This window comes from Lissotriton vulgaris, chromosome 11 (assembly GCF_964263255.1).
Source record: "Lissotriton vulgaris chromosome 11, aLisVul1.2, whole genome shotgun sequence".
NCBI classification, from domain to species: Eukaryota; Metazoa; Chordata; class Amphibia; order Caudata; family Salamandridae; genus Lissotriton; species Lissotriton vulgaris.
In genome coordinates, this window is record NC_141699.1 from 555,246,788 (window position 1) to 555,270,900 (window position 24,113).

At 51.0% G+C, this 24,113-nt stretch overlaps 1 protein-coding gene across 7 annotated transcripts in view; it reads right to left on the minus strand.

Moving 5' to 3' along the window:
• SORBS3 (sorbin and SH3 domain containing 3) overlaps positions 1 to 24,113 on the minus strand; it is a 369,145-nt gene that overhangs the window by 187,500 nt on the left and 157,532 nt on the right. For all 7 annotated transcript variants that reach the window (XM_086943626.1, XM_086943631.1, XM_086943630.1 and 4 more), the window contains one exon: positions 13,395 to 13,663. In XM_086943626.1, the coding sequence (XP_086799752.1) occupies positions 13,395 to 13,663 (269 nt within the window). The remainder of the gene's footprint in view (positions 1 to 13,394; positions 13,664 to 24,113) is intronic.

The window sequence follows — 24,113 nt, forward strand, 5'->3', positions numbered from 1 at the left end:
GTGTGCGTTGAAGGGTCATGTGCCCTGTACTTTTGTTTACCAAGGGGTGCGTTGAGGGGTCCTGTACCCTGTACTTTTGTTTTACCTAGGGGTGAGTTGAGTGGTAGTGTACCCTGTGCATTTGTTTACCTAGGAGTGCGTTGAGGGGTTGTGTACCCTGTACTGTGTTTTTACTTGAAACTGTTTGTCTCAGTTATGTGTGGAGTGGTGAGGGATTTACATCTCATTGGTGTCCTCCATTCTCCCTGTCCTGCATAATATTACCACGGCATAATTTCTACGTTCAAGGGTTGTGCACCCTGTGTTGTGTTTTTACATGAGACTGTTTGTCACAGGTATGTGTGCTGTGCAGAAGGCGGTGAGTGCTTGCTGCTGAAGAAGTGAGGCAACACTCCTACGCCTTAGCGGAGGAGCCTCCACTGCTTTCAATCGTATACATCTGGAGCTCCTATCAGACCATTTAAGCTGAAAAGCACAAATAAGACCTCTTCGGTGGAGGCTCTGTGTTTTATTACCATCCACATGGAATTTTGCTTGAAAATATGTCTAGTGAAAAGTATAAAACATTTTACAGGCATAAATGGGCATACGTGTATTAAATTGGACAACTAGCATAATTTGTACAATTGGCACACCCAAAATCCTGTTATGGAGGGTTTGCTCATACACTAAAAATATATACTCTGGCTTTAACAGTAATACCAGGAATTCAATATGTTGCGGTCACTGGCCAGCAACCCCATTATGAAAATGGTCCCACCACCACAGGATTGTGGAGAACTCCCAATTCCATTTTAGGTAAAGGAGTACATTTTTTGTTAGCCCATGAAGCAATTAGTGTGCCTCAGTTCATTTGCTTCACATTGTTGGAGCTTGTAAAAGTGCTGGTATAGTAATTTTTTTCTGTGAGATTTAAACATGAATGCTGCTGTAGTAACTGATTTCTCTCTAAGGGAACATGTCGTGGTCACACGACTGTGTGTAAGAGGTTGTGGCGAAAAGTAGCACAAAGTGTGCAGCTGCGCTTCTGAGTGTGCAGTGCAGGGTGTTGCTGAGCAGTCACTGGAACAGAGATCAACTACGTGGAAATTGCTACACTGAGCCATTCCCTTCAGAACTGTGCCACCTTTCGGTTCCCAGAAGGAGAAACATTATTTACAGGTTATTAGGACAGAGTTAATTGCACTGGACTCATTGGTTTAATTCAAAACCAAATTAGTTAAAAATTAAAAGATTGTTGCAAAACAGCAAAAGTGGAACACTCCCAGGTGAACGTATTGGTAAATGTTCGTTTGACTCCAATACTAACAAGCACCTCTGATTTAACCACGTTGACACTTGCATTTCTTAGGTCTGCCGTTACCCAACACCTTTCGATTGTCATCAAAATATATACCTAACATACTTACTAATAGGAGCTTTCAGCCAGTTCTCTTCAACCACTGGTCTGTTGTTGTGTCATTCATGCTTTTCTTCCGCCCACTAAAGCATACAGCATGAGGCAATGGGTCAACCAAATTCAGTCATGGCCTAACCTCATTGTAAGTGATGGTATTCTACTCTTTCACCAGGAGCACATCTGCATACACAGTAGTTCCCTTCAGTGTGCTTTTTGAGACCAAATAAAAATGTTTGGTTTTATTTTCCAATTCTTTTTTTAAATAATAGTGAGGGCGTGGCTTACAAAACAAAGTTTGAAAAAACACATGGCAAAGGAAAATAAGAACTGATAAAGACAAAAATCAGGCAACCCACACCAGACCAATTGGGTTCGCCAGTGCTTGTTCTTCTTTGTTGTCCTTCTTAGAAAGCCCTGTGGCAGTATCATGACAGGTGCAGATAGGGGCCATGCACTTTTTCAATTAAATCATGCTGCCTATAGATCATATACCGATTTGGTTATTCTATAAGCTAGTGGAAGAGCTAGAGACACCAAGCAGTGATTGCAGCTTCATACGTCCGAGCTACGCTGTATACAATTAATATACTAACGTATTGAGTTAACGTATGTGCTTCAGTTAGTGCAGTTTTATTCGGACCATTATACAGCCCAAGTTTTCCTCTGCCACTGCTTCCAATGCCACTGTTTGTTTTCTCCTGATTTGTGCCATAGGTTCAGGCTGGGTGGTGTTCAGATTGCCATAAATGCCCAACCTTCTATAGAGAATTCATGTAGGAGAGGGACATGGCAGTGTCTTCTTTAATGGTTAAGCCCTGCAGCAGAGCAGCTCAGTGGAGGGCTTATCTTTGTATGTTTAGGGATGCATTCAGTAACAGGATTCCTTTCCATGAGGTGCTCACCCGCCTGGCCTTGATAAAGAAGAAAAATTCCTCATGTTATGACTGAAAGTTACACTCAATCAATGGGTGAATGTCTGCTGAATAGGGGCTGATCAACAGAGGAATCCCATAGAAATAATAAGTGGGTTTGGATAGAGGTACATACTTTCTCCAGTATCTCTCCTCATAGGATAGGTCGGATCGCAGAAGGTGAGAGATGCATATTGGTTGGTCGTTTGGCAGAATCAGGACATATTATGACTTCAAGAGATTCGGCCAATAAACATATATTCCAAGGTGCTGATTACGATGTTGGTCGGAAAGACTCCGAATGGCAATCAGTTTGTCTGAATCCAATTCGGAACCCGTCTTTTCGACCGATTCGGAAAGCCTTCTGGCCGACTGATTACGATAGTTGGAAACCATTCAGACTTTCCGAACAGCATTCGGAGTAATCGAGTTGTTCAGAGCAGATTTGTACCGGTCTACGGAGCGTGTTTCCGACTGACGCATTACGATGTCGGATTCGGACAGCCTTTCCAAATTGGTTGTTCCAACACGGATCGCTGTCGGAATCTGAATTTGGGGACCCGAAGCAGGCCCTCCTTCACCTGGGGCCCTATGGAGGGGGCCTATGGGGGTACCCATTGGACCCCTCTTTAATACCATGCACAATGTGGCAGGCACCATGGGATGCCTGCCACAGGGTGCACAATTTTCCCCACCCACCCCTTTTTAGGTCTCGCCTGTCGATGCGCATGCGCATCGAGCAAGCGAGACTATTGCGAGTTATCCACTCTATATCTGCACTGCAAGGAATCGTGGCGATTCCTTGCAGTGCCCGTGACTTTTAAGGTCAATGCGCATGCGCATTGAGCTTATGCGCATGCGCATTGACCTTAAAAGCGCGTGCACGTCCGTCTCCTAACAACACACACACACCCTCTCCCCCGCTCCGCCCCCTCCCGCCGTGTCACATTTCTCTTTCTCCTCCCCCTCCCCTCTCTTCCTTCCGTCTAACGCCGTGTCGCACCTCTCCCCTCTCCGCCCCCTCCCCGCTCCGCCCCCTCCCCTTCCCTCCGTGTCGCATTTCTCCTCTCCCCTCTCCGCCCCCTCCCCTGCCCGCCGTGTTATTTGTTTATTTTACCCGCCGTGTCTCTGCTGCTTCCCCCTGTCCTGTCTCTCCTCCTCTCTCTCTCTATACCCTCCCCCTCCTCCCCACCACTCCCATCAAGTCCCTCTGGCCCTTCCCTCCTCCCCGGACCCCTCCTCCCCTGCCCCCTCCACCCTTTCTTGTTCGGATTTGAGGTTGAACTGCGTTTGCTCACGCATTTTTTGCTGTTTGCTTTTTGCTTTACTATGAGGTAAAGCACAGGGCTGAGTTGGTTTCTAAAGTCTCCTGCCACATTGCCGCCTCCTCCCCTCCCTGCTAGTGCATTTGTACTGGTAGATTCTAGCGCCTGGTTTATCTCTGAACTCTAACTAAAGCGCTTGGCTGCTTAGTACATTTCCTGGAATCGAGACGCAGTTTTGCAAGGTACTGCGATTTATTACTGTCCCCTTTTATCATTAGTTTTCAAAATAATTTAAGATGCATGTTAACCCTACCTGTAAACCCGCAGATTGTTCACCAGCGAACATAAGCAGAATTTTGGTTTGTGGCGTGTGTGAAAAACATTGATTTTTCGGACATTTTTGTCTGTAGCCAATGGGACTCTGAGAAATTAAAAAAAGTTTGCTAATCGTAGACAAAATCCTAATTTCTGAATTTTCCTAGTAGGAGAAACATTTTTGGACCTACTCAGATTGTCGTGGTACACACTCACACGAGGTCAAGTTCTGATAATTTTAACGTTGTAATTTGCACATCTCCGCCTAAAGCGCCTTTTACTATTTCCACAGTAATTTCTTTATGTTCCATCAGTTCTGCTTTGTCCAGCTCTTTTGAAGAGGTCAGGTGTTTCTCTTCTTTCTTGATCTGCCTCCTTGTTTGTAAATATCTCTTCACGCATGTAAGCTCGGGTGAAATGCTGTTACCGGCTGTTGTGCAAGTTAGTCTGCTCTTTTAATTTGTGTGGCTTTTGAAGTCTACCCACATAATACAAAGTTACATTTTGCTGTAATCAGGAGGTTCTCTGGGAAATGTTGGCATTTTGGCAGTTTTATTTATCCTGGTATTTGCTACAGAATCGCGAAATTCCAGGAATATTTGAATACTGCTTCTTTCGGGTGTGTTTTTGTGTAGCCAAGCAGCTGTTCATCACCCCACCCAGAGGAGACTTCGAACAGATCTTCTGTCCCAAAGTAAAGTGTTGATTGTCAGGGCAGGACTGGGGAACCAAAACCTCACTCACCCTCAACCCCTCACCCTCAACCCCTCACTCACCCTCAACCCCTCACCCTCACTCACCCTCACCCTCAACCCCTCACCCTCAACCCCTCACCCTCAACCCCTCACCCTCACTCACTCACCCTCAACCCCTCACCCTCAAACCCTCACCCTCACTCACCCTCACTCACTCACCCTCAACCCCTCACTCTCACTCACTCACCCTCACTCACCCTCACTCACCCTCAACCCCTCCCCCTCGACCCCTCCCCCTCAACCCCTCACTCACCCTCAACCCCTCACTCACCCTCAACCCCTCACTCACCCTCAACCCCTCACCCTCAACCCCTCACTCACCCTCACTCTCACTCATCCTCACTCACCCTCACCCTCACTCACCCTCACTCACCCTCACTCACCCTCACTCACCCTCACTCACCCTCACTCACCCTCAACCCCTCACCCTCACTCACCCTCACTCTGACTCACCCTCACTCAGCCTCAACTACTCCCCCTCACTCACCCTCACTCACCCTCACTCTCACTCATCCTCACTCACCCTCAACCCCTCACCCTCACTCACCCTCACTCACCCTCAACCCCTCACCCTCACTCACCCTCAACCCCTCACCTTCAACCCCTCACTCACCCTCACTCTGACTCACCCTCACTCAGCCTCAACTACTCCCCCTCACTCACCCAAAACCCCTCACTCACCCTCACCCTCACCCTCACTCACCCTCACCCTCACCCTCACTCACCCTCAACACCTCACCCTCAACCCCTCACCCTCACTCACCCTCACTCACCCTCACTCACCCTCACCCTCAACCCCTCACCCTCAACCCCTCACCCTCAACCCCTCACCCTCACTCACCCTCACCCTCACTCACCCTCAACCCCTCACCCTCAACCCCTCACTCACCCTCACTCACCCTCACCCTCAACCCCTCACCCTCAACCCCTCAGCCTCACCCTCACTCACCCTCACTCACCCTCAACCTCATGCTAAAGATTTACAAAAAAACCCATAAACAATTCTAAAAGCACTAACTCTAATGCTGCGAGACCTATTGCATTTCTAATGCTTGTTTCAATGGCAGCCTGTGTAGTCTGTCGGAATACAGACTCCCATTGAAGTCAATGGGAGTCAGGCGAAAGGTGTTCGGAACTATCGTAATCGGTCGGTTAGACTCACTGAATCCGATTCGTTCGGAAACCTTTCCGAGACCGACTCAGTCAGAATGCTTTACGACCTACATCGTAATGAGGCCTGTTGGACAGGCCTCGTGAAGGGCCCGCTCCCTCCCCGCATGATAAAGCCCGGACGCTGGCTCTCCCTGTATCCCCAGAAAGGACCATCCCGGCAACCCACCGAGGCAACCTGCAACCCGTCCCCAACGGGACGCCTGCTCCCAAACACCCCAGTATCGGCTGGCCCGGGCCTCCATCAGCACCATTGCCCCGGCCCAGCCGCCATCTTGGACACTGCACCACGAGGCCGCGTGGCCTCAGCTCGACCCCAACCCTGGGCCTGGCCAGGCCCCGACATCGAGGCACCACCATCCACCCAGGAGGTGAAGAGACCACTTGGCAGGTCAATGGGAGAAAGGAGTGTCGATGGCTCTCCCCCGCCAGGTGCAGATCGCCCCCGGCCTCCCCGGACGCTGGCTCCACCCCCCTGCTGGGTGTCTGGACTCCCTCATCCCGGACCTCCCGACCTCCAAGCGCGAGGGTCCGGACATCAAAGGAGACCAGACCTATAACTGGGGCCGCTCCAGAGCAGGAAGGCAGTTGTATCCTGGAGTCGAGAGACACCTTGAAGAACTCATCCCTGACGGACTGCTGGCGCTGCCGCAGCCTTGCCTTGTGAACCACCCCTGAAGCCTGCTGGCGCTGCCGCGGCTCTCTGCAACGTGCACCTTCGCCTTGGCCTGCTGGCGCTGCCGCGGCCCATCCTTGTGAACCACCGCTCCGGCCTGCTGGCGCTGCCGCGGCCCCTCTGCAACGTGAAACCCTCCTCCTAGCCTGCTGGCGCTGCCGCGGCCCTCCTCGTCGTAAAGCCTTCATCCTGGCCTGCTGGCGCTGCCGCGGCCCTCCTTGCCGAGAACTATCATCGTAGCCTGCTGGCGCTGCCACGGCCCTCCTTGCCGAGAACTATCATCGTAGCCTGCTGGCGCTGCCGCGGCCCTCCTTGCCGAGAACTATCATCCTAGCCTGCTGGCGCTGCCGCGGCCCGACCTTGCTGACCCCTGAGCTCGAGGATTGTGAGCTCCTTCTGGCCGCCCCCGTACCGGACCGGTACCAAGACTGTCCCGCTACCCCTTACCCTACAGAGACTAGAATTGGGAGGATCCTCGTGTCCTGCCCCCACTATATCGTTGATAACCTTGCCTCAAGAACCCTATATAAAGTGTGCAGATCTCATCCTTGTGTGGTGTCCATTTGTGGGGGGGAAGTTACTTGTCTGTACGATCGCCGGAGACGGCCCTCACCGGAGGCCTCTCCCCCTGTACTCGGCCGACCCTCTGGGTCTCCGTCTAACATTGGTGGCCAGCGGCGTGATCCGAACCAACGCGTAATCGTACAGAGAGTAACTCACCCCACGACTCATCCACAATGACAACAAAAGAGAGCGGAACCACAGAAAAATTCCAGATGGAGAAACTAGAAGAGTACAACCACAGAGAACTAAAGCAATTCTGCATAGAACTAGGCATTGCTACCACAGGACTGAGCACGAAAGAAGACTTCAAAAAGGCCCTGGAATCTTGGGCAGAGACGGGTACGGCCGTACCCCAAAACCAAAGCCTCGAGGCACCGGAAACGAGCACCACTCCGACGGAAGAAAGAAGATCGGGTCTCTCCCCAGAGGAGATCCGAGAACGGGAAAAAAGCAGGCTCCACGAATTGGAACTGGCTCGACTTCGTTTGGATGGAGAACTGAAATTGGCGGAACAAAAAATAACTTTGGAACACTTGCGGCTCCGAGAGGAGCGGGAAGAGAAGCAAAGACAGAGAGAGTTAGAAGAGAAAAAGTTAGCCTACGAACATGAGCGCAACCTAAAAGAAATAGAGCTCCGGAAACAGAACAAAGATCTCGGGGTTCCCGAGCGCCCGAACACTCCTGCCACTACAGACCCTAAAGTCCACATCCCCAAGGATGTCGTCAGAGAGTATTACCGGAACGATGATATCCAGCAATGGTTCAAAGCCTATGAGGTAGCCATGACCTCCCACCGGATTCCCCGGAGCGACTGGGGAGCCGGGTTATGGGGGAGGTTTGTCAACGAAGGGCGAGACGCCCTGCTGCAACTCCCGGACCATCAGATGACATCCTACGACCACATGAAAGCCGCCCTCCTCACTCGATACGGGCTCACGCCCGAGATGTACCGCCAGCGGTTCCGCGACTGCAAGCGGATCCCGGGTACAACTTGGGTGGAGTACGTGAACTTCTTCAGCCGAGCCTTCGAGGGGTGGATCAAGGGCAGCAAGGTGACCACTTACGAGCAACTCTTTGACCTTATTGTGTGGGAGCACCTTTCTAACAATTGCTTTGTCGAGCTCAGACAGCACCTCCTCGACAGTAAACTGACTGAACCTCGGCAACTCGCCGCCGAAGCTGACCGATGGGAAAGCACCCGAGTTGCCCGAAACGGGCCCAGCGAACCGAACAGAACCAACCAAGGACCCCATCGCCCCGAGGGGGAGGAGGAGGCCAGGGTCGGGACAGAGACGCCGTCCCGGTGGCTCCCGCCAGCAACGCCCGCCCCCGGCCGGCAGGGGAAACCCCCCAATGCGTCTAGGTTTCCGGGCCAATGTTACTTGCCACCGATGCCAGCGACCCGGCCACTACGCCAATGATCCTAATTGCCCGAAGAACCATAACCCTATGCCCCGCCAGGTCGCTGCCGCCGCCCTGGGGGAAGAGCAAACCCCAGAAGACCCTGAGGAGTACGAGGCCGACCAGCCCGAGTGGGAACCAGCCGCCATGTCCCTGGTCTGCCTAGGGGAAAGAGACATGATCCCGCGGGCCCCCCTACCCGCCAACATGCAGAAATACAGCCAGTGGGTCAACATTAATGGGCGCCGGGCTGAAGCCCTCCGCGACACCGGGGCCAGTGTGACCGCAGTCCGCTGTCATCTGGTGACCCCGGATCAGATCTTGCCAAACATCCTTTGCCCCGTCCGGTCAGCCGACAACTTAGAAAGCCTGTGTCGGATGGCCTGCGTCCCCTTCGAGTGGGGAGGGGTGTCCGGAATGCTGAAAGTGACTGTCCGCGATGATGCACCCGTGGACTGCCTCCTGGGGAACGACCTCGAAAGTTCCCCCTGGGCAGCCGTCGAAAGAAGAGAGCACCTGGGGATGTTGGGCCTCCCTGAATGGGCCTGCGTAACGACCCGGTCCATGGCCGCCCGCGCCATCCCCAGTCCCGAAGAACCCGAATGGCCAGAGCCTCCTCCCCCGATCGTCCCAGAGGGAGCCGCCCTAAGAGCCAGTCCTCCAGAACAAAACGAAGAAGGGCCCGTTCGGCTCCAGGACCTTCCCGAACTGGCCCAGTGGCATCAAGAGGGTGGTCCCACTCAGGAACAATTCCGACAGGAGCAGAGAACATGTCCCTCCCTCGAGGGACTCCGGCAGCAAGCCCTCGCCCAGAGCGCAGGAGACACCTCAGGGGCCCACTGGATTTATTGGGACAATGACCTGCTCTACAGTGAGCAAAGAATTGCTGAGCTGGGAGCCAGTCGGGTGCTGGTGGTACCCCTCCGCTTCAGAGACTTCCTTTTGAACTTGGCACACGATGTCCCTCTCGCTGGGCACCTGGGGCAAGACAAAACGTACAACCGCCTGGTAACCCACTTCTACTGGCCCAAAATGCGAAATGATGTCTCCAACCACTGCCGGGCCTGCCCCACCTGCCAGGCCAGCGGGAAGAGCGGCCGAAAGATCAAAGCACCCTTGCAACCCTTTCCCGTCGTCACCACCCCGTTCGAACGGGTGGGAATAGACATTGTGGGGCCCCTGGACCCCCGAACGACACAGGGGCACCGGTTCATCCTGGTCCTGGTGGACCACGCCACCCGCTATCCCGAGGCCATTCCTCTTCGGACCGTGACAGCGCCCGTGGTAGGCCGAGCCCTGATGGGGATCTTCTCTCGAGTGGGCTTCCCCCGGGAAGTCGTCAGCGACAGGGGCACGAACTTTATCTCGAAGTACATGAGGTCTCTCTGGCAACAGTGCGGGGTCACCTACAAATTCACGACCCCTTATCACCCGCAAGGAAATGGACTGGTCGAGCGGTTTAACCACACTCTCAAGGGAATGATCATGGGCCTAGAAGAACCCCTACGTCGCCAATGGGACGTGCTGCTCCCGTGCCTCCTATTCGCCTTTGGAGAAGTCCCCCAGAAATCCCTCGGCTTCAGCCCCTTTGAGCTCCTGTACGGACACCCCGTCCGGGGTCCCCTCAGCCTGGTCAAGGAAGGATGGGAGATGGCCCCCCAGAAGACTCCTCCAGATGTGTATAAGTATCTCCTGACCCTCCGCAACCAGACCCGGCGATTCAGGGAGCTCGCCAAAGCCAACCTTGAGGCCAGCCAGGAGGACATGAAGAAATGGTATGATCAGCATGCCTCCTCCATCGAGTTCGAACCGGGACAACAAGTCTGGGTGATGTCTCCGGTCGAACCCTGTGCCCTGCAGGACAAATGGACAGGACCCTTCAAGGTGATAGAGCGCAAGGGCCCCGTCACCTACCTAATCGACATGGAGTCCTCCCGGAATCCCCTACGAGTCCTCCACGCCAACAGACTCAAACCCCACTTCGTACGCTCGGAACTCAGCCTACTGATGGCGACAGATAGTGGGACGGAGGAAGACTCCGAGCCCCTCCCTGACCTACTGAGGACCCGCGAACAGGATGGCTCAGTGGAAGGGGTCAGACTCTCCGACGCTTTGTCCCCGGAACAACGCCAAGACTGTCGAGCTCTCCTGCTACAATTTGCAAACCTGTTCTCCCTCACCCCCGGGGTCACCCCCTGGTGCCTTCACGACGTGGACACCGGAGATAGTCCACCTATTCGGCACAGGGCGTACCGGGTGCCAGATCGGGTGCGCGCCTGCATCCAGAACGAAGTCACCAAAATGCTGGCTCTAGGAGTGATCGAGCCATCCGACAGCCCCTGGGCCAGCCCAGTCGTACTGGTCCCCAAGGCTGCCGCCCCGGGCGTTGCCCCCGAGCTCCGGTTCTGTGTGGCCTATCGGGGCCTGAACGCCGTTACCAGAACGGACGCTCACCCTATCCCCCGGGCAGATGAGCTAGTTGACCGCATGGGGGCCACCCGCTACCTGAGCATCTTCGATCTAACAGCGGGCTACTGGCAAATCGGCCTCACCCCCAGGGCCCAAGAACGATCCGCCTTCTCTACCCCGGATGGCCACTACCACTTCAAAGTGATGCCATTCGGCATGAAAAACGCTCCAGCTACCTTCCAACGACTCGTGAACCAGGTACTGGCGGGCCTCGAAGAATTCAGCGCCGCCTACCTGGACGATATTGCTGTGTACAGTCGCCACTGGGCAGACCACCTTCACCACCTCCGAGAAGTCCTGCACGCCCTCCAGCAGGCCGGCCTCACCATCAAAGCCAGCAAATGCCAGATTGGCCAGGGGTCCGTGACCTACCTCGGACACCAAGTGGGGAGCGGTCTGGTGGCCCCCCTTCAGCCCAAGATCGCTGCCATCCAGTCCTGGCAACCACCTGTCACCCAAACCGAGGTCCGAGCCTTCCTGGGGCTCACTGGATACTACCGGCGGTTTGTAAAGGACTATGGCAGCATTGTGGGGCCCCTCACAGAACTCACTTCCAAGAAAAACCCCAAAACAGTCAAATGGACTCCGGACTGTCAAGCGGCCTTCGAGAAGTTGAAGACCGCCATGTGCACCGCCCCCGTACTCCAGGCCCCCGACTACAGCCGGGAATTCATAGTCCAGACGGATGCCTCAGATCATGGCGTTGGGGCAGTCCTCTCTCAACTCAACGCCGAGGGAGTCGATCAGCCAGTGGCCTTCATCAGCCGACGCCTGCTGGCTCGAGAACAGCGCTGGAGCACCATCGAGCGGGAGGCCTTTGCAGTGGTATGGGCCCTCAAGAAACTCCGGCCCTACCTCTTCGGTACCCATTAAAGGGTACAGACAGACCACCGACCCCTGCAGTGGCTGATGCAAATGCGGAGGGAGAACCCAAAACTGTTGCGATGGTCCATCTCCTTGCAGGGGATGGACTTCACTGTGGAGCATCGTCCTGGCCAGGACCACGCCAACGCGGACGGCCTGTCACGCTTTTTCCGCCTCGGCGAGGAGAGTACCCAAGAGGATGGGTGACTCTCCCTGCCTTCAGCTGGGGGGGACGCATGTTGGACAGGCCTCGTGAAGGGCCCGCTCCCTCCCCGCATGATAATCCCGGATGCCGGCTCTCCCTGTATCCCCAGAAAGGACCATCCCGGCAACACACCACTTTTGGGCCAACCATGGGAACCACTCTTTCTTACAGCCAGCAGAGATATACTACAATATAACACAACTCACTCCCTTCCAGCCAACCCAGGGACATCCATCCCTCCCCTGTCGGCTCAAGTTATAAATGTATAGATATAAATATATATAGATGTAAAACCAATGCTCATGGCCTCACCATGACGAAACATGTAAAATGCATTTAAAAATGTTGTAAATCATTTTACAGATGAGATTACATATCATGTTGCCCATACCACTTTGACAGAGATGACTATGAATATAGTATCATTAATTGGTTTGATTATATGTTGGTTAATTTTATTGATTTTTTAGGTATGGCTATTTATTGGTATATAAAGGCCATAAACATTCCATTTGGTGTGTAAGTTATGAATTGTACTCCTAAGCATAATTTGAGAATTTCAGTGGTTTTTACAGTTTTAATTTGTAACCATGCACCTGCACTTTTACTGTGGTTTTAAGATGAATTTCTGAGATTGTTGTTATTCGTACATTGAGGTGTTATAAACAAAGCTTAACATACCTTCATTTTGTGCCTTGTTTTTGGAGTGAATTGTTGTTTTTTTTGCTCACAACAGCACATCCAAGAGTTCCATGCACTCAACTCTCTGCGGGCGGCAAACTTCTACTACACATGCCTTTGGCTGTGCTCAGCAGGGTTGGGAGGATAGCCTGGCTCTGGTCATGCCATGTGCACAAGCCTTTTCAGGTGGCCAACCCCCTGCTGCAAACAATTCTTTGGCCATTCGCAGTGGGGAGTGGCGGAATTCCCCGCAAGGCTTAACTTTCAGCAAGGCCGTTCATCTAACCCTCTGCAGGCAGCCAGCAGCGGTGAACCAAAAGGGATTGGCCAGTGTTGGACATGCCCAGCAGTGTTACCTACAGGGCCTTCCTCCAGACCTGGCACCCAGCCCTCAATGGGAGGCCAATCCCAGTCGCACATGGCCTTCGGACGTTAGCAGCAGGTATTCATCCCCCAGCCAGCCCTGAGCCCACCCCTCCTTAAGGTATGGTGTTAACTTTTAGTGTATATGATGGTTACATTTTAGTTTACAACAGGGACAAGCACAATTGGTGGTAGCCAAAGACTTTCACACTCCTTACACCATCTGCCCCCATTTCATAGAACATGACAGAAAGAACCTGTGTTGTATTTAAACTTGAAAAGATGAACTTTGGATCATGCTGGAAAAAAAGTTTGGGTAAATATTCAGTAGGAAAGAATTTTCAAAGGGAACTTACGGATCTCGATGCAATGGGCATTCCAGTCTCGTCCACTGGCCCAATCCCATCGTACTTTATCCAACGTTTCTCTGCCTTTCGGTCACTGCCCTGAGTCCACCCCAGTATCCACTGCTCCTCTCTGGGGCTCGCAGGGGAGTCTCGGCCACTGTCCGTATCCTCAGGAGTACTTCCAGGCCGGGGCTGGGCAACAACGGGAGGCAAATGCCTAGGAAATGTGCCAGCCTGAAGCCACTGAGCAGACGTGGATGCTTTGTCCTGGTCACAAACTATAGAAAGAGGGAGAAATGTACAGCAATACAGTGAGAGTGGGAAGAGATGCGGAAAAGATACAGAAGGGAGAAAAGTGGACAGTAAATTAAAAGAGGGCTACAGACGTCTGTTGCGCCTTGCGGAAGGATTTGGTTCTGTTAATAAAATATATGAGACCACGCTTCAAGTCAAGAATGTGGAGTGAACATAGCTACCAAGTTACATCATGGGATGAAGACTGGAAGCTCAATGGATTGGTTCAGGTGGAAAGGAGAGATCACCTAGGGCAAAATTTAGGATTAATTCTAACAAATACGTTGCCCTTGTGCTGATGCGTCTGAGTGAGGTGATTGCGATGAGGAAGGCAACTTTCCAAGAGAGAAACTGCAGGGGGTATGCATGCAGGAGCTCGAAGGGTGGACATATTAGTTTGGTGAAGACAATGCCAAGGTTACAGACTGGGACAAGTACCCTACTTGGGATTATTCACTTAATGCCCTCCCTTTAGGCTTTGATAACAGGGATTTTGAAGCAAGTATGCTGCAATAGGGGCTACATGTCGCCTGGCTGATGTACAAACCAACCTATGCATTTCAATTTTAATTTTGTTTGGGTTAGAGTAGTGCATGAACATTTCCACCTAGCAGCATGGCAGGTGTATGTTGTGGGCTTATGAGCTTTTCTGAGTTGGTCCATGCTTTCCGGAGGTATCCCAAGGTAACCAAACTCTATGACTTTAGGAACTTGATCGCTAGGTTGAGCTGCCAGGGGTATTGGTGCCTGACCTTGCCATGGTCTTGAGTGAGAAGGTCCGGCCTGTTATAGAGCTTCTTGTAATGGACATCTCGAGCAGGGTTGAAAGCAATGGTTGGCTGGAACTACCAGTATGAGAGACGTTTTCCTCAGCTTCCTGACCACGTATGGAACAGGTGGGAGAGGAGGAAAAGTGTAGGCAAAGATCCCTGACCAGCTAATTCATAGAGCATTGCCCATGGACTGTGGAAACCTGGTGGCAAAGTTTCAGCATTGTGTGGTTTTTTACTGTGACAAATAGGTCTATGTCTGTGGTACCTCACCTCCAGAAGTATGGAAGCAGGAAATGTGGGTGGAGTTCCCACTTGTGGACTTGTTGCTGCGTCCTACTGAGCAGGTCTGCAAAGTAGTTGTCCACTCCTGGTAGGTACTCTGCCAGGAGATGAACGTGGTGTTGGATGACCCAGTGCCAAATTTATTCTGCTAGGGCCAACAGGGGAGGTGAGTGCGTGCCTCTCAGTTTCTACAGATAGAACATGGCAGTCATGTTGTTGGTACGCCCCGGGATTATGTTGCCTTGACTCTGAAGGAGAAAGGCTTTGGGAGTTTGAAAGCTAACAGCTCAAAGTGGTTCAAGTGGGGACCCCATAGATCAGGGGCCGCCAACCTTCCCAATAGTGAGAGCTATTTCTAATCATTAAATACCACACTGAGCTACTGCCCAATATAGGGATAATAGTACACAAAAGCCATGTAACCTCAACTCCACGTTGGTGACCACAAATTTGCTCAAGTGTGCATACACCATTAATGACACAAGAGTTATACTGATGAAAGATTTACATGTGGGGTTCTAAAAAGTAATTTCTGTTATTTTCTTTTGTGTGTGGATCCCCTCTAAGAGGTGAGTGTCTTACTGGGGCGTACAGCATAATTGCCATGCAATATATAAGATAAAACTGCGCTCCTTTTCTAAACTAGCGCCCAAATGTTTTCCTAGGTCTGGCTAATTACCCTGAAGTCCATTGGTTGATGCCCACAAGTCAGCAAATGTAATGCTTAAAAATAAAATTGCATTCTTACTAGTACTATAAGCAAAGCTAGAAGTAAACATATGTCTGGAGTCCACCCTATCACACACACACACAAATACACGCAGACGCAGACACATACACAGTATACCTGTCAGCGAATCATGATACACAAATTAATGCATGAATAGATTACTTTAAATAGCTAAACACCCTTAAGGAAATGAAGGAAATACATAAAGCAAGTAAGAAAAGGAGAGAAAGGCAGGAACAAGGGAAGAAAAGAGTAAGGAGGACAGGGAAAAAGAAAAAGAATCAAAAAGTGAGAGAGAAAGAGAAAGAGGGAGAAATGTTTACGGGGCAAATAGAAAGAGGGAAAAAAGAGAGGTAAAGAGAATGACAAAGTGGGGGGCAAAGAAATAGAAAGAGACTAAAAAGGCAAAGAAAGAAAAGAGAGACACAAAAAAGAAAGGTGAAAAGAAAGAGTGAAAGGAGAGTAAAAGAAGGAAAGGGGGAAACAATCATACAGATATAGAGCGTAAGAGAGAAAACACAAGGGAAAACAAAAGAATCTGCAAAGGGCCTGCCCTGCAACAGGTTGTGCCTGTTCCACCACTGAACAGAGTGATGGGTGCTGGCTAGATCGTCCATGTGAACCTTCGCTTGTGACCATTCGTTCAAGAGGCACTCTCTGGCGCATAAAAAGTCTGGCATGGAACACTATAACAATGCATGAGGCCATCATTCCTAGCAAGTACACACCAGTGCAGACTGAGCGCTGACTGAGGGGCTGCCAAAGAAGCAACCTCGGTCTGAATGCTAGTACCCTCTGAGGGCTGGGGAAGGCTTTTTTTATAACGGAATTGAGGACTGCCCCTGAGGATGGCAGGACCATAAGTGGTTCCAAGTGAAACTTTGTGGCATTTACTGTGAACCCTAAGCTGTTAAGGAGGGAGACTGAGGCCTCAAGGCAATCTTTTCTGCCTGCACTCTTGATCAGTCAGTTGTCCAGGTATGGGAAAACATGAATTCCCTTCCTTCTTAAATGGGCAGCTACCACCACTAAACACTTGGTGAAGACCCTTGGAGCCGTGGTGACTCTGAAGGACAGCAGTTTGAGCTTGTAGTGTTGACCACTTACCATAAAGCAAAGGTTGTGCCTATGAGCTGAATGTGGAAGTAGGCGCACTTGAGGTCGAGGGTGGCCATGAAGTTGCCTTGCTGGACCAGGGGAGTGGCATCATGTAGGGTGACCATGTGGAAGTGTTCTGACAGTGTGCATCTATTGAGAGGACGGAAGTTCAGGATTGGTCTGAGGGATCCAACTTTCTCGGGGATGAGTATAGGAAATAGACACCTTTTCCCACATGAACCTCCCCCTGAAGCAATGAGAGATGTGTAGGCTGATGGTGTAGATCCAATAGGTGGTGTTTGATGGGGTGATAATGAGCTCTAGGAAGTAGCCATGCTCGACAATGGACAAGACCCAACCGTTGGGGAGGATTTCCTCCCCACGGGAAAGAAATCTCTTAAGTCTCACGCCAACAGGTGCTGGGCGATCAGGTGGATGCGGGGCAAGTTGAGGGTGCCTATGCCTCAACCCTTGGAGCTGTTCCCTTCAAAAGAGCCCTGGGTGAAACCACTGCCGCCCTGCTGGTGATGTCCCTGTTGCTGCCTCTGGTAGGACTTTGAAGGTTCTGAGAAGTGGCTTTGGAGTCTCCTCTGGATTGTTGCCTCCAAAAGGAGCACCTGACAGAAGGGTCATGTAAGGTGCCAATTGCCTTTGCGGTCTCAGTGTCCATTTCAATGTATTCAAGCATTGCGTCAACCTGAGGTCCTAAGAGGTGCTCCCCATCGAACAGCAGGTTGACGGGGTGCTGTTGTACATCCGGATTGAAACTAGATAGGTGTAGCATGGAGTGGCGCCATAAGATAACTGAGGTGTTCACTCCCTTTGAAACAGTGTGAGCCACATCAAAGGCACACCCAACAATGGAATTAGAGATGACCTTGCCTTCCTCTACCAACTCTTCCCCCCTTATGGTACTGATCAGGGAGGTGCTACAAGAGCACCTCCAGCTACTGTACCTAGAAAAGAGGCCTATATAGTTGACCATGCACCAATGGAGGCTGCACCTACAACTACTCTTTTTCCAGCAGCATTGATTTGCTTACCCTCCTTGTCAGGAGGTGAAGCATCCCAAGTGGCTTGGGCTGCTGCTCATTTTCTAGCAGTGGTGACCACTAGAGAGTCAGGTGGGACATGACTCCTGATGTAGAGGAAGTCCGAATACGCTGTTTTGTATTTTTTCTCAATGTGTGACATAACCACGCAAGATTTGACTGGCTCTTTAAAGATGTCATCCCCTTGGGCACTAGGAGGTATTGCACAGAGCCACATTGTCTTCAGCAGGAAGTCCTCTTACTCAGGCAGAGGCATAACAAAGGCCCCAGCAGCCCCCGCGGTGCGGAGTGCCCCCGATCTCCAGGGGCCCCCTAAGCGCACTGTACACGCACACTCATTACACTCACACAAGCGGCGCCGCATGTGGCTTGAGCGTCCTGCTCTGCTCCAGCCAGCTTGGGGCTTGCAGCAGTCTGCTGGCAGCCTCACCCAACTGCTTGCTACAATGTATCATTATTGCGCTATTTAAGCCCCCCGGCGCATCCTCCGACTATCAGCCTGAAGTCATTGCTGGGGACGTCATATCCTGCTGTTGGAGCACGGCCCACGCGGGGTGTTTATTTTGCGAGCCTTAGGGTGGCTGGCTAGATTGAGGCAGTGCTGAGGAGACGCGCTGCAAATAATCATGGCTCAGGCGGCTGTGCTACGGAGCCTCGGCCTCCGGGAGCGTCAGAGCAGGTGCAGGTGAGTGGCCGCTCTCTGCCCTTGGAAGAGGCGCGTGTGACCCAGCACGGTGTCAGTGGCATTTTGTGCTGGCAGGTGCAAGAGGCGGCTTAAAAAGGTCGAGCTTATGTACTCACCAATAACCCTGACAACTGCTGCAGTTACCTAACGGCCCTGCGTGTTGGCACTGTCACTTAGCAATATGGAATTGTCCCCTTTTCCTGTCCCCTTACTTCTGTCCACCAGTCCCCCGTCTTGTGGCGTAGCAGGGGTGCCCTGGTACGAGAGTGAAAGATGTTCCCCTATCTCTGTGATTCCCAAACTGTGCGCCGCGGCGCCCTGGTGCGCCGTTATCAGGAGCCTGGGGCGCCGTGCACGATCTGGGAAAGGAAGTGTGAAAGTCACACTAAAGAATGTGTCACTTTCGCCTCCGTGATGAATAGGTTGCTCTGCCCCTAGTCTCTGCCTTTCTGAAGCAGAGCATCACGCAGCCGGCGGGATGGGTGGGGGGCAATCAACTCTTTCAGCTGCTGATGAGCTGTGAAAGAGATGCTGGTCAGTGGCAGAAAGGAAGGTGTTGCAGCACAGGAGGGGGGTCATGCTCCTTGGGGAGTCATGAGCACCTTCGGTTATTTAGATGCAAATAGGATTGAAAGAGTAAATTAAACTAATTTTTTTATTTTTTTCCCCTCAATTTTATTATAGAGCAAACCCAACCCAAACATATTGGAGTGCTTTACATGAGCACCAATAACATTTCATAAGGACATGTTACTTTTTTTGGATACGGAGAGATTAAGTGATTTGCCCAGGATCACAGGATGTTGAGCCAAAACCAGAATCAAACCTAATTCCTCAGTTCCAAAGTGGGTAGCTCTGACCTCAAGTTCCATCTTTTCCCCTCCTCTACCCATGCTCAGGACCTGTCCAGGGAGTACACTCTTAATATCTATGTCATACATCTGTGGTTCCCAAAGTGTGCGACGCGGTACCCTGGTGCGCGATGAAAGGAAGCCAGGGGCGCTGCACCGCTGTGAAGGATGTGGGTCTGAAAAAAATATAAAGTTATCCTCAAAATGTAGTGAAACTGCAAGCTGCCAATTTTGGAGCTGGAGAACCGGGTTCGACCCTCGACGTCAGCTCAGAATCCGGTGTCATTCTGGGCAAATCACTTAATCTCCCAGCGCCTACAAAAACAGAATACATGAATGTATCCTTGTGTAGTGTGACTGGTGCTCTTCGGGTCGAGTGCAGGGTCAGGGGCCTGGTGGAGAGCGTTGGGTGGGTGTGTGCAGGGTCAGGGACCTGGTGGAGAATGTTGGGTGGGTGGGTGCAGGGTCAGGGTCCTGGTGGAGAGCGTTGGGTGGGTGGGTGCAGGGTTAGGAGCCTGGTGGAGAGCATTGGGTGCATGCAGGGTGAGAGGCCTGTTGGAGGGCATTGGGTGGGCGCCTTATGCCCTGATGCAGCCGCACTCTGCCAGCTTCTGTCTTTGCCTCACTCCTCGTTGAGGGGTCGTCACTCGTGACTGCTGCATGTTGGAGAGTGTGAGCGGAGAAGGGTGCAAGACAGAGGGGAGAAAGGATGCTAGACAGAGGGGAGAAGGGTGCAAGGTAAAGGGGAGAAGGGTGCAAGGTAGAGGGGAGAAGGGTTCAAGGCAGAGGGGAGAAGGGTTCAAGGCAGAGGGGAGAAGGGTGCAAGGCAGAGGGGAGAAGGGTGCAACGAGGAGGGGGAGAAGGGTGCAAGACAGGGTAGAAGGGTGCAAGGCAGAGGGCAGAAGGGTGCAAGGCAGAGGGGAGAAGGGTGCAAGGCAGAGGGGAGAAGGGTGCAAGGCAGAGGGGAGAAGGCTGCAAGGCAGAGGGGAGAAGGGTGCAAGGTACAAAAGGGTGCAAGGCTGAGGTGAAGTAGGGTACAAGGGGAAGGGGGAAAAGGATGCAAGGTGGAGGGGCAGAAGGGTGTAAGGCAGAGGGGGAAAGGGTGCACGGCAGAGGGAAGAAGGTGCACGGCAGAGGGGAGAAGGGTGCAAGGCAGAGGGGAGAAGGGTGCAAGGGGGATGGTGATGAAGTTAAAAATGTGCCTCCCCCCGAAAACATTTCTGCGGATACCCATGATCAGAGCCCACCTCACGTAAACTTCTTGTAACGCCACAGAGCTCCTTGAGCCTTTCTCTAGCCTGGTTACTTTTAGTGCGAGTGCTTTATACTACTCTATGTATGCATTGAGATGTACTTTATAAGATCTTTGTGATTGCAAATAAAGTTTTATGACAGTGATGGCTACTCTCTGAATCCTTCATCACGTCTAGGCTTGATTCTTCATGTAGACCAGTGGTTCCCAAAGGGTGCGCCGCGGCACCCCGGTGTGCGGGTAAAAAAATTGTGGGGAGCCACGGCCAACTGCCAATTAGGTCAAGGCAGCCACGGGTCAAAAAAGTTTGGGAACCACTGCCCTATCTGTTTGCCGGGTAGATAGTAAAATTAATCTAAAAATGTCATTCTGGGCCCCTAAGACCAGTACACCTGCTGCAGTACTTACAGCTATGCTCCTGTTTCCCCAGGATGTCCAGTCCCTTCATTTACCCCTGCCTTCTTCACCTCTTAGCAGATAGTACCGGAGGTGCACCCCACTCTCTATTCAACACTTGCTCACTCTCAGCGCACATCTAGCCCCGAGTCCATGACTCCTATATGTCTGGAGCTGCCCGAGGCTCTTTGCACGGAGGTGTGTAAGCCTCGCCCCTCCCCCTTTCAGGCCTTTGTGCAAGAGCACCTCTGAAGTAAATCTTGCCCAATTAGTCTTAGCTGCGAGCTATTGAAGATAAAATGGGCGCATAACACGGCACGACATATGTTAAAATCATTAACCCGCTCTGTAATTAATTCCAGGTTGGTACCATTTTAAAACGTAATCATGTGCTACACATTTTTTATGCGTGGTGGGTACCCTTTGTGCATTGTTAAACAACTTTGTTCACTCAATATTATGCTATATGAGAAAAAATTTAGCCCTGTTTTTAGGATATACTTTATGTCTCCTACTGGAACTGAAATATGCAAACATTAAAATGCTCCTTCATAACAAGACTGAAAGTCACAGAATGCAAAACAAAAATCTGGACTGGATGGGTTACTCACCTATGAAAACTGAGAGCTTTGCTGGTGTGTTAATTTTGTATTCATTCATTTGTGGTCCATTCATGAACATTTTATGCATGTATTGGCATTTATACAGTAGAGAAGGGGTAGGAGCCCATTTTAAAGCGTGACACGTACTACAACATGTTGGAGATAGGTGGCAGTAGTTCATTCATAGCTATGCTGAAACAAGCATTGGCAAAGACAAAAGGCCTAGCATGACAAGCTGATATGATAGCTAGTTTTATATTTTATCGGAATTCTATGTCAGAAATATAAAGAGACATGCTACCTAAATATGATGTATATTTTTAATAGAACATTATTGCTGCTTTATAGCAGCCGGTGGAGTTAAACAGGTATAGAAACCCTCCTGATTTTATAATGTATCACTGTAAAATATGATTTTTGTTGGCACAAAGAGAAATTTACTATTGACTTTGAATTACTGCAACATGGAAGCACATAAGGGTGGCTAAGAATTCCAAAAAGCAAAGAATAGTAACAAAAAGCATTTGCAAAGTAACATATTGGCCCATCTGCCCTGACTCTGGGTGCATGTTTTAGGTAAATGTGCACCTGATCAGGAATATGAAACACTCACAATACAAGAGAACCAGTGCCTGAAGTGGGCACCCTTGCTGGTGGGTGGAAACAAAATGTGAATGATGGTTGAACAGACCGATGGAGAAAGAGGGCTGGCACCTGTTGCATCAGGTGCCTCCTATGGCGCGTGGGCACCTGCAGCTGCCCCCTTACACTGTGTAGAGTCCCACCACCCAACATAACCCTTCAGCGGTCCTACATATGCCCCATGGGAGCCGGCAAGCTGGATAACCTTGTAAAACAACACGTGTGGTGCGCGCTGAGGGAAACATTCCCAAGATTGCGCAGTTACTTTGTAACGTTCGCGCTTGGATTAAGAGCGTAGATAGAGTGGTTTAAACATGAGAAGCGATATCAGCGTCCGAATTAGCTGATGAGGATCCTGTATGTTCGCTGTATAACCTGCACGGCCAGACACCCGTAATCACTCATTATGATCACGTCTGCCGGGGAGGATCGTGTAAACAAACCTCTGTGCACTTATTTAGAAGTGCAATCACACACAAGATATTCTTTGTGTTTAAGAAGCGAGATTTATTTTAATTTTTTTAACATCTGTTTGTAAGAGGGTGAAATTTTACATGCCATGCACATTCTGTCGGGCTGGGGTACAGCTCATTTGTACAGCCATAAAGATCCCGTAAAAAAGCCCCACGCACCCTTCTCGTGGCCCTCTGTGACTCCCATGTGAGATGCAGATTAGTGATAACTAATTGGTGGAAGGTGGTAGGTGGTGGGCTGGGCTCTTGGGGTGCCCCCTCATTGTGCTTTGCAGTGGGGCCCCTTCAAGTTTCGTTACGCCACTGTCCTCAGGTGTGGTGAACATTTCTACCTTGTGGTCCGCAACATCTTGTTGTATGATGCTGTGGTACGCCATGGTGTCATCTAGGGGTGAGGCCCAAACAGGGAAATGTTTCGTATCAAGGGGTCCACATCAAAATCCTCCCAGGAGTCTCCTGAAGCACCAGGGTAAACAAGGGGGAAAATCCTCTGCTTTGGAATAAGGACTTGGGCTACCGGTGTTGGAGTTAGACTCCGAGGACCGTTGTGGATACAGCATAGGGAATGAGGCATTGATAGTACTCATAAGTGTCGTGGACTTCACATGTTGTCTGGAGAAGATCGAATTGGATGGAGCGTCCTCAGACACTTCTTCCTCCAGAAGAACTCCTTGTCGCACTACGAGGCATCGGAGTTGAATGTTTGGGGCTGAGCTGGTGATCCAGGAGCTTAAGTATCTTACCCATCGCCATCTCCTGCTCTTCTTTAGCGCCCAGGGGATTGGCTTCAACAAAGATGTTGGGCATCTGCAAAGTTGACTGTGCAATTCTGTGGTGTGCCCACCAGTCTTGGTGCCGACATAAGATCTCCTTTCTGCAGAATGCTTAGCAGCAGTCACAGCAGCTCTTGTTGAAATCCACTGAGAGGCACAAGTGGCAGATGGCATGGGGGTTGAACCAGGGAAATATTCTAACAATGGAGTCTGTGACCATGCACGTCTACGTCCAGAGGAGGAGTCACCAAGACCACGTGTCTTGAAGGAATTCTTCAAAGAAAATCAACTTGCTTGAACACAACACTAGATGGCAGGAGTATGCAGAGCATGTGTATCTAGCCAAGCTTGCCATGCTAAAAACAATTAGTTTCTTAAAAACAAGTAGTGGAAGCATAGAGGCCAGACAATTTAAGAGATAATAAAGAGGTTATGCTCCAGGGGAGGGACGAACACAAGATGGACAGGGTAAATCAAGGGAAGTCATTAAATAGAAAGCAGACAAATAAGAGTTACTGGAAAGTCGAATAATACTAAGCAATGTGTGGACTGCAAATCCCTGTACGTTCTTGGTAAGCCCACAATATGTCTTTCCCAACCAGACAGCTTGCACTGTCTGGTAAGCTCGACCTAAAACGGGACGGACAATTAAAGCTCTACCTTCTACGTACCCTGAAAAAACATTCACCCCCCAATATTACTGATGCAGGGTTGATTAGAGAAAACATGTCACTTCAGTCATGGTGTCTCTCCACTCATTACATCTTGAAACAATATTCATTGGCAGGACAGTGATCCTGACCTATAGCAAGGAAATCCACGACA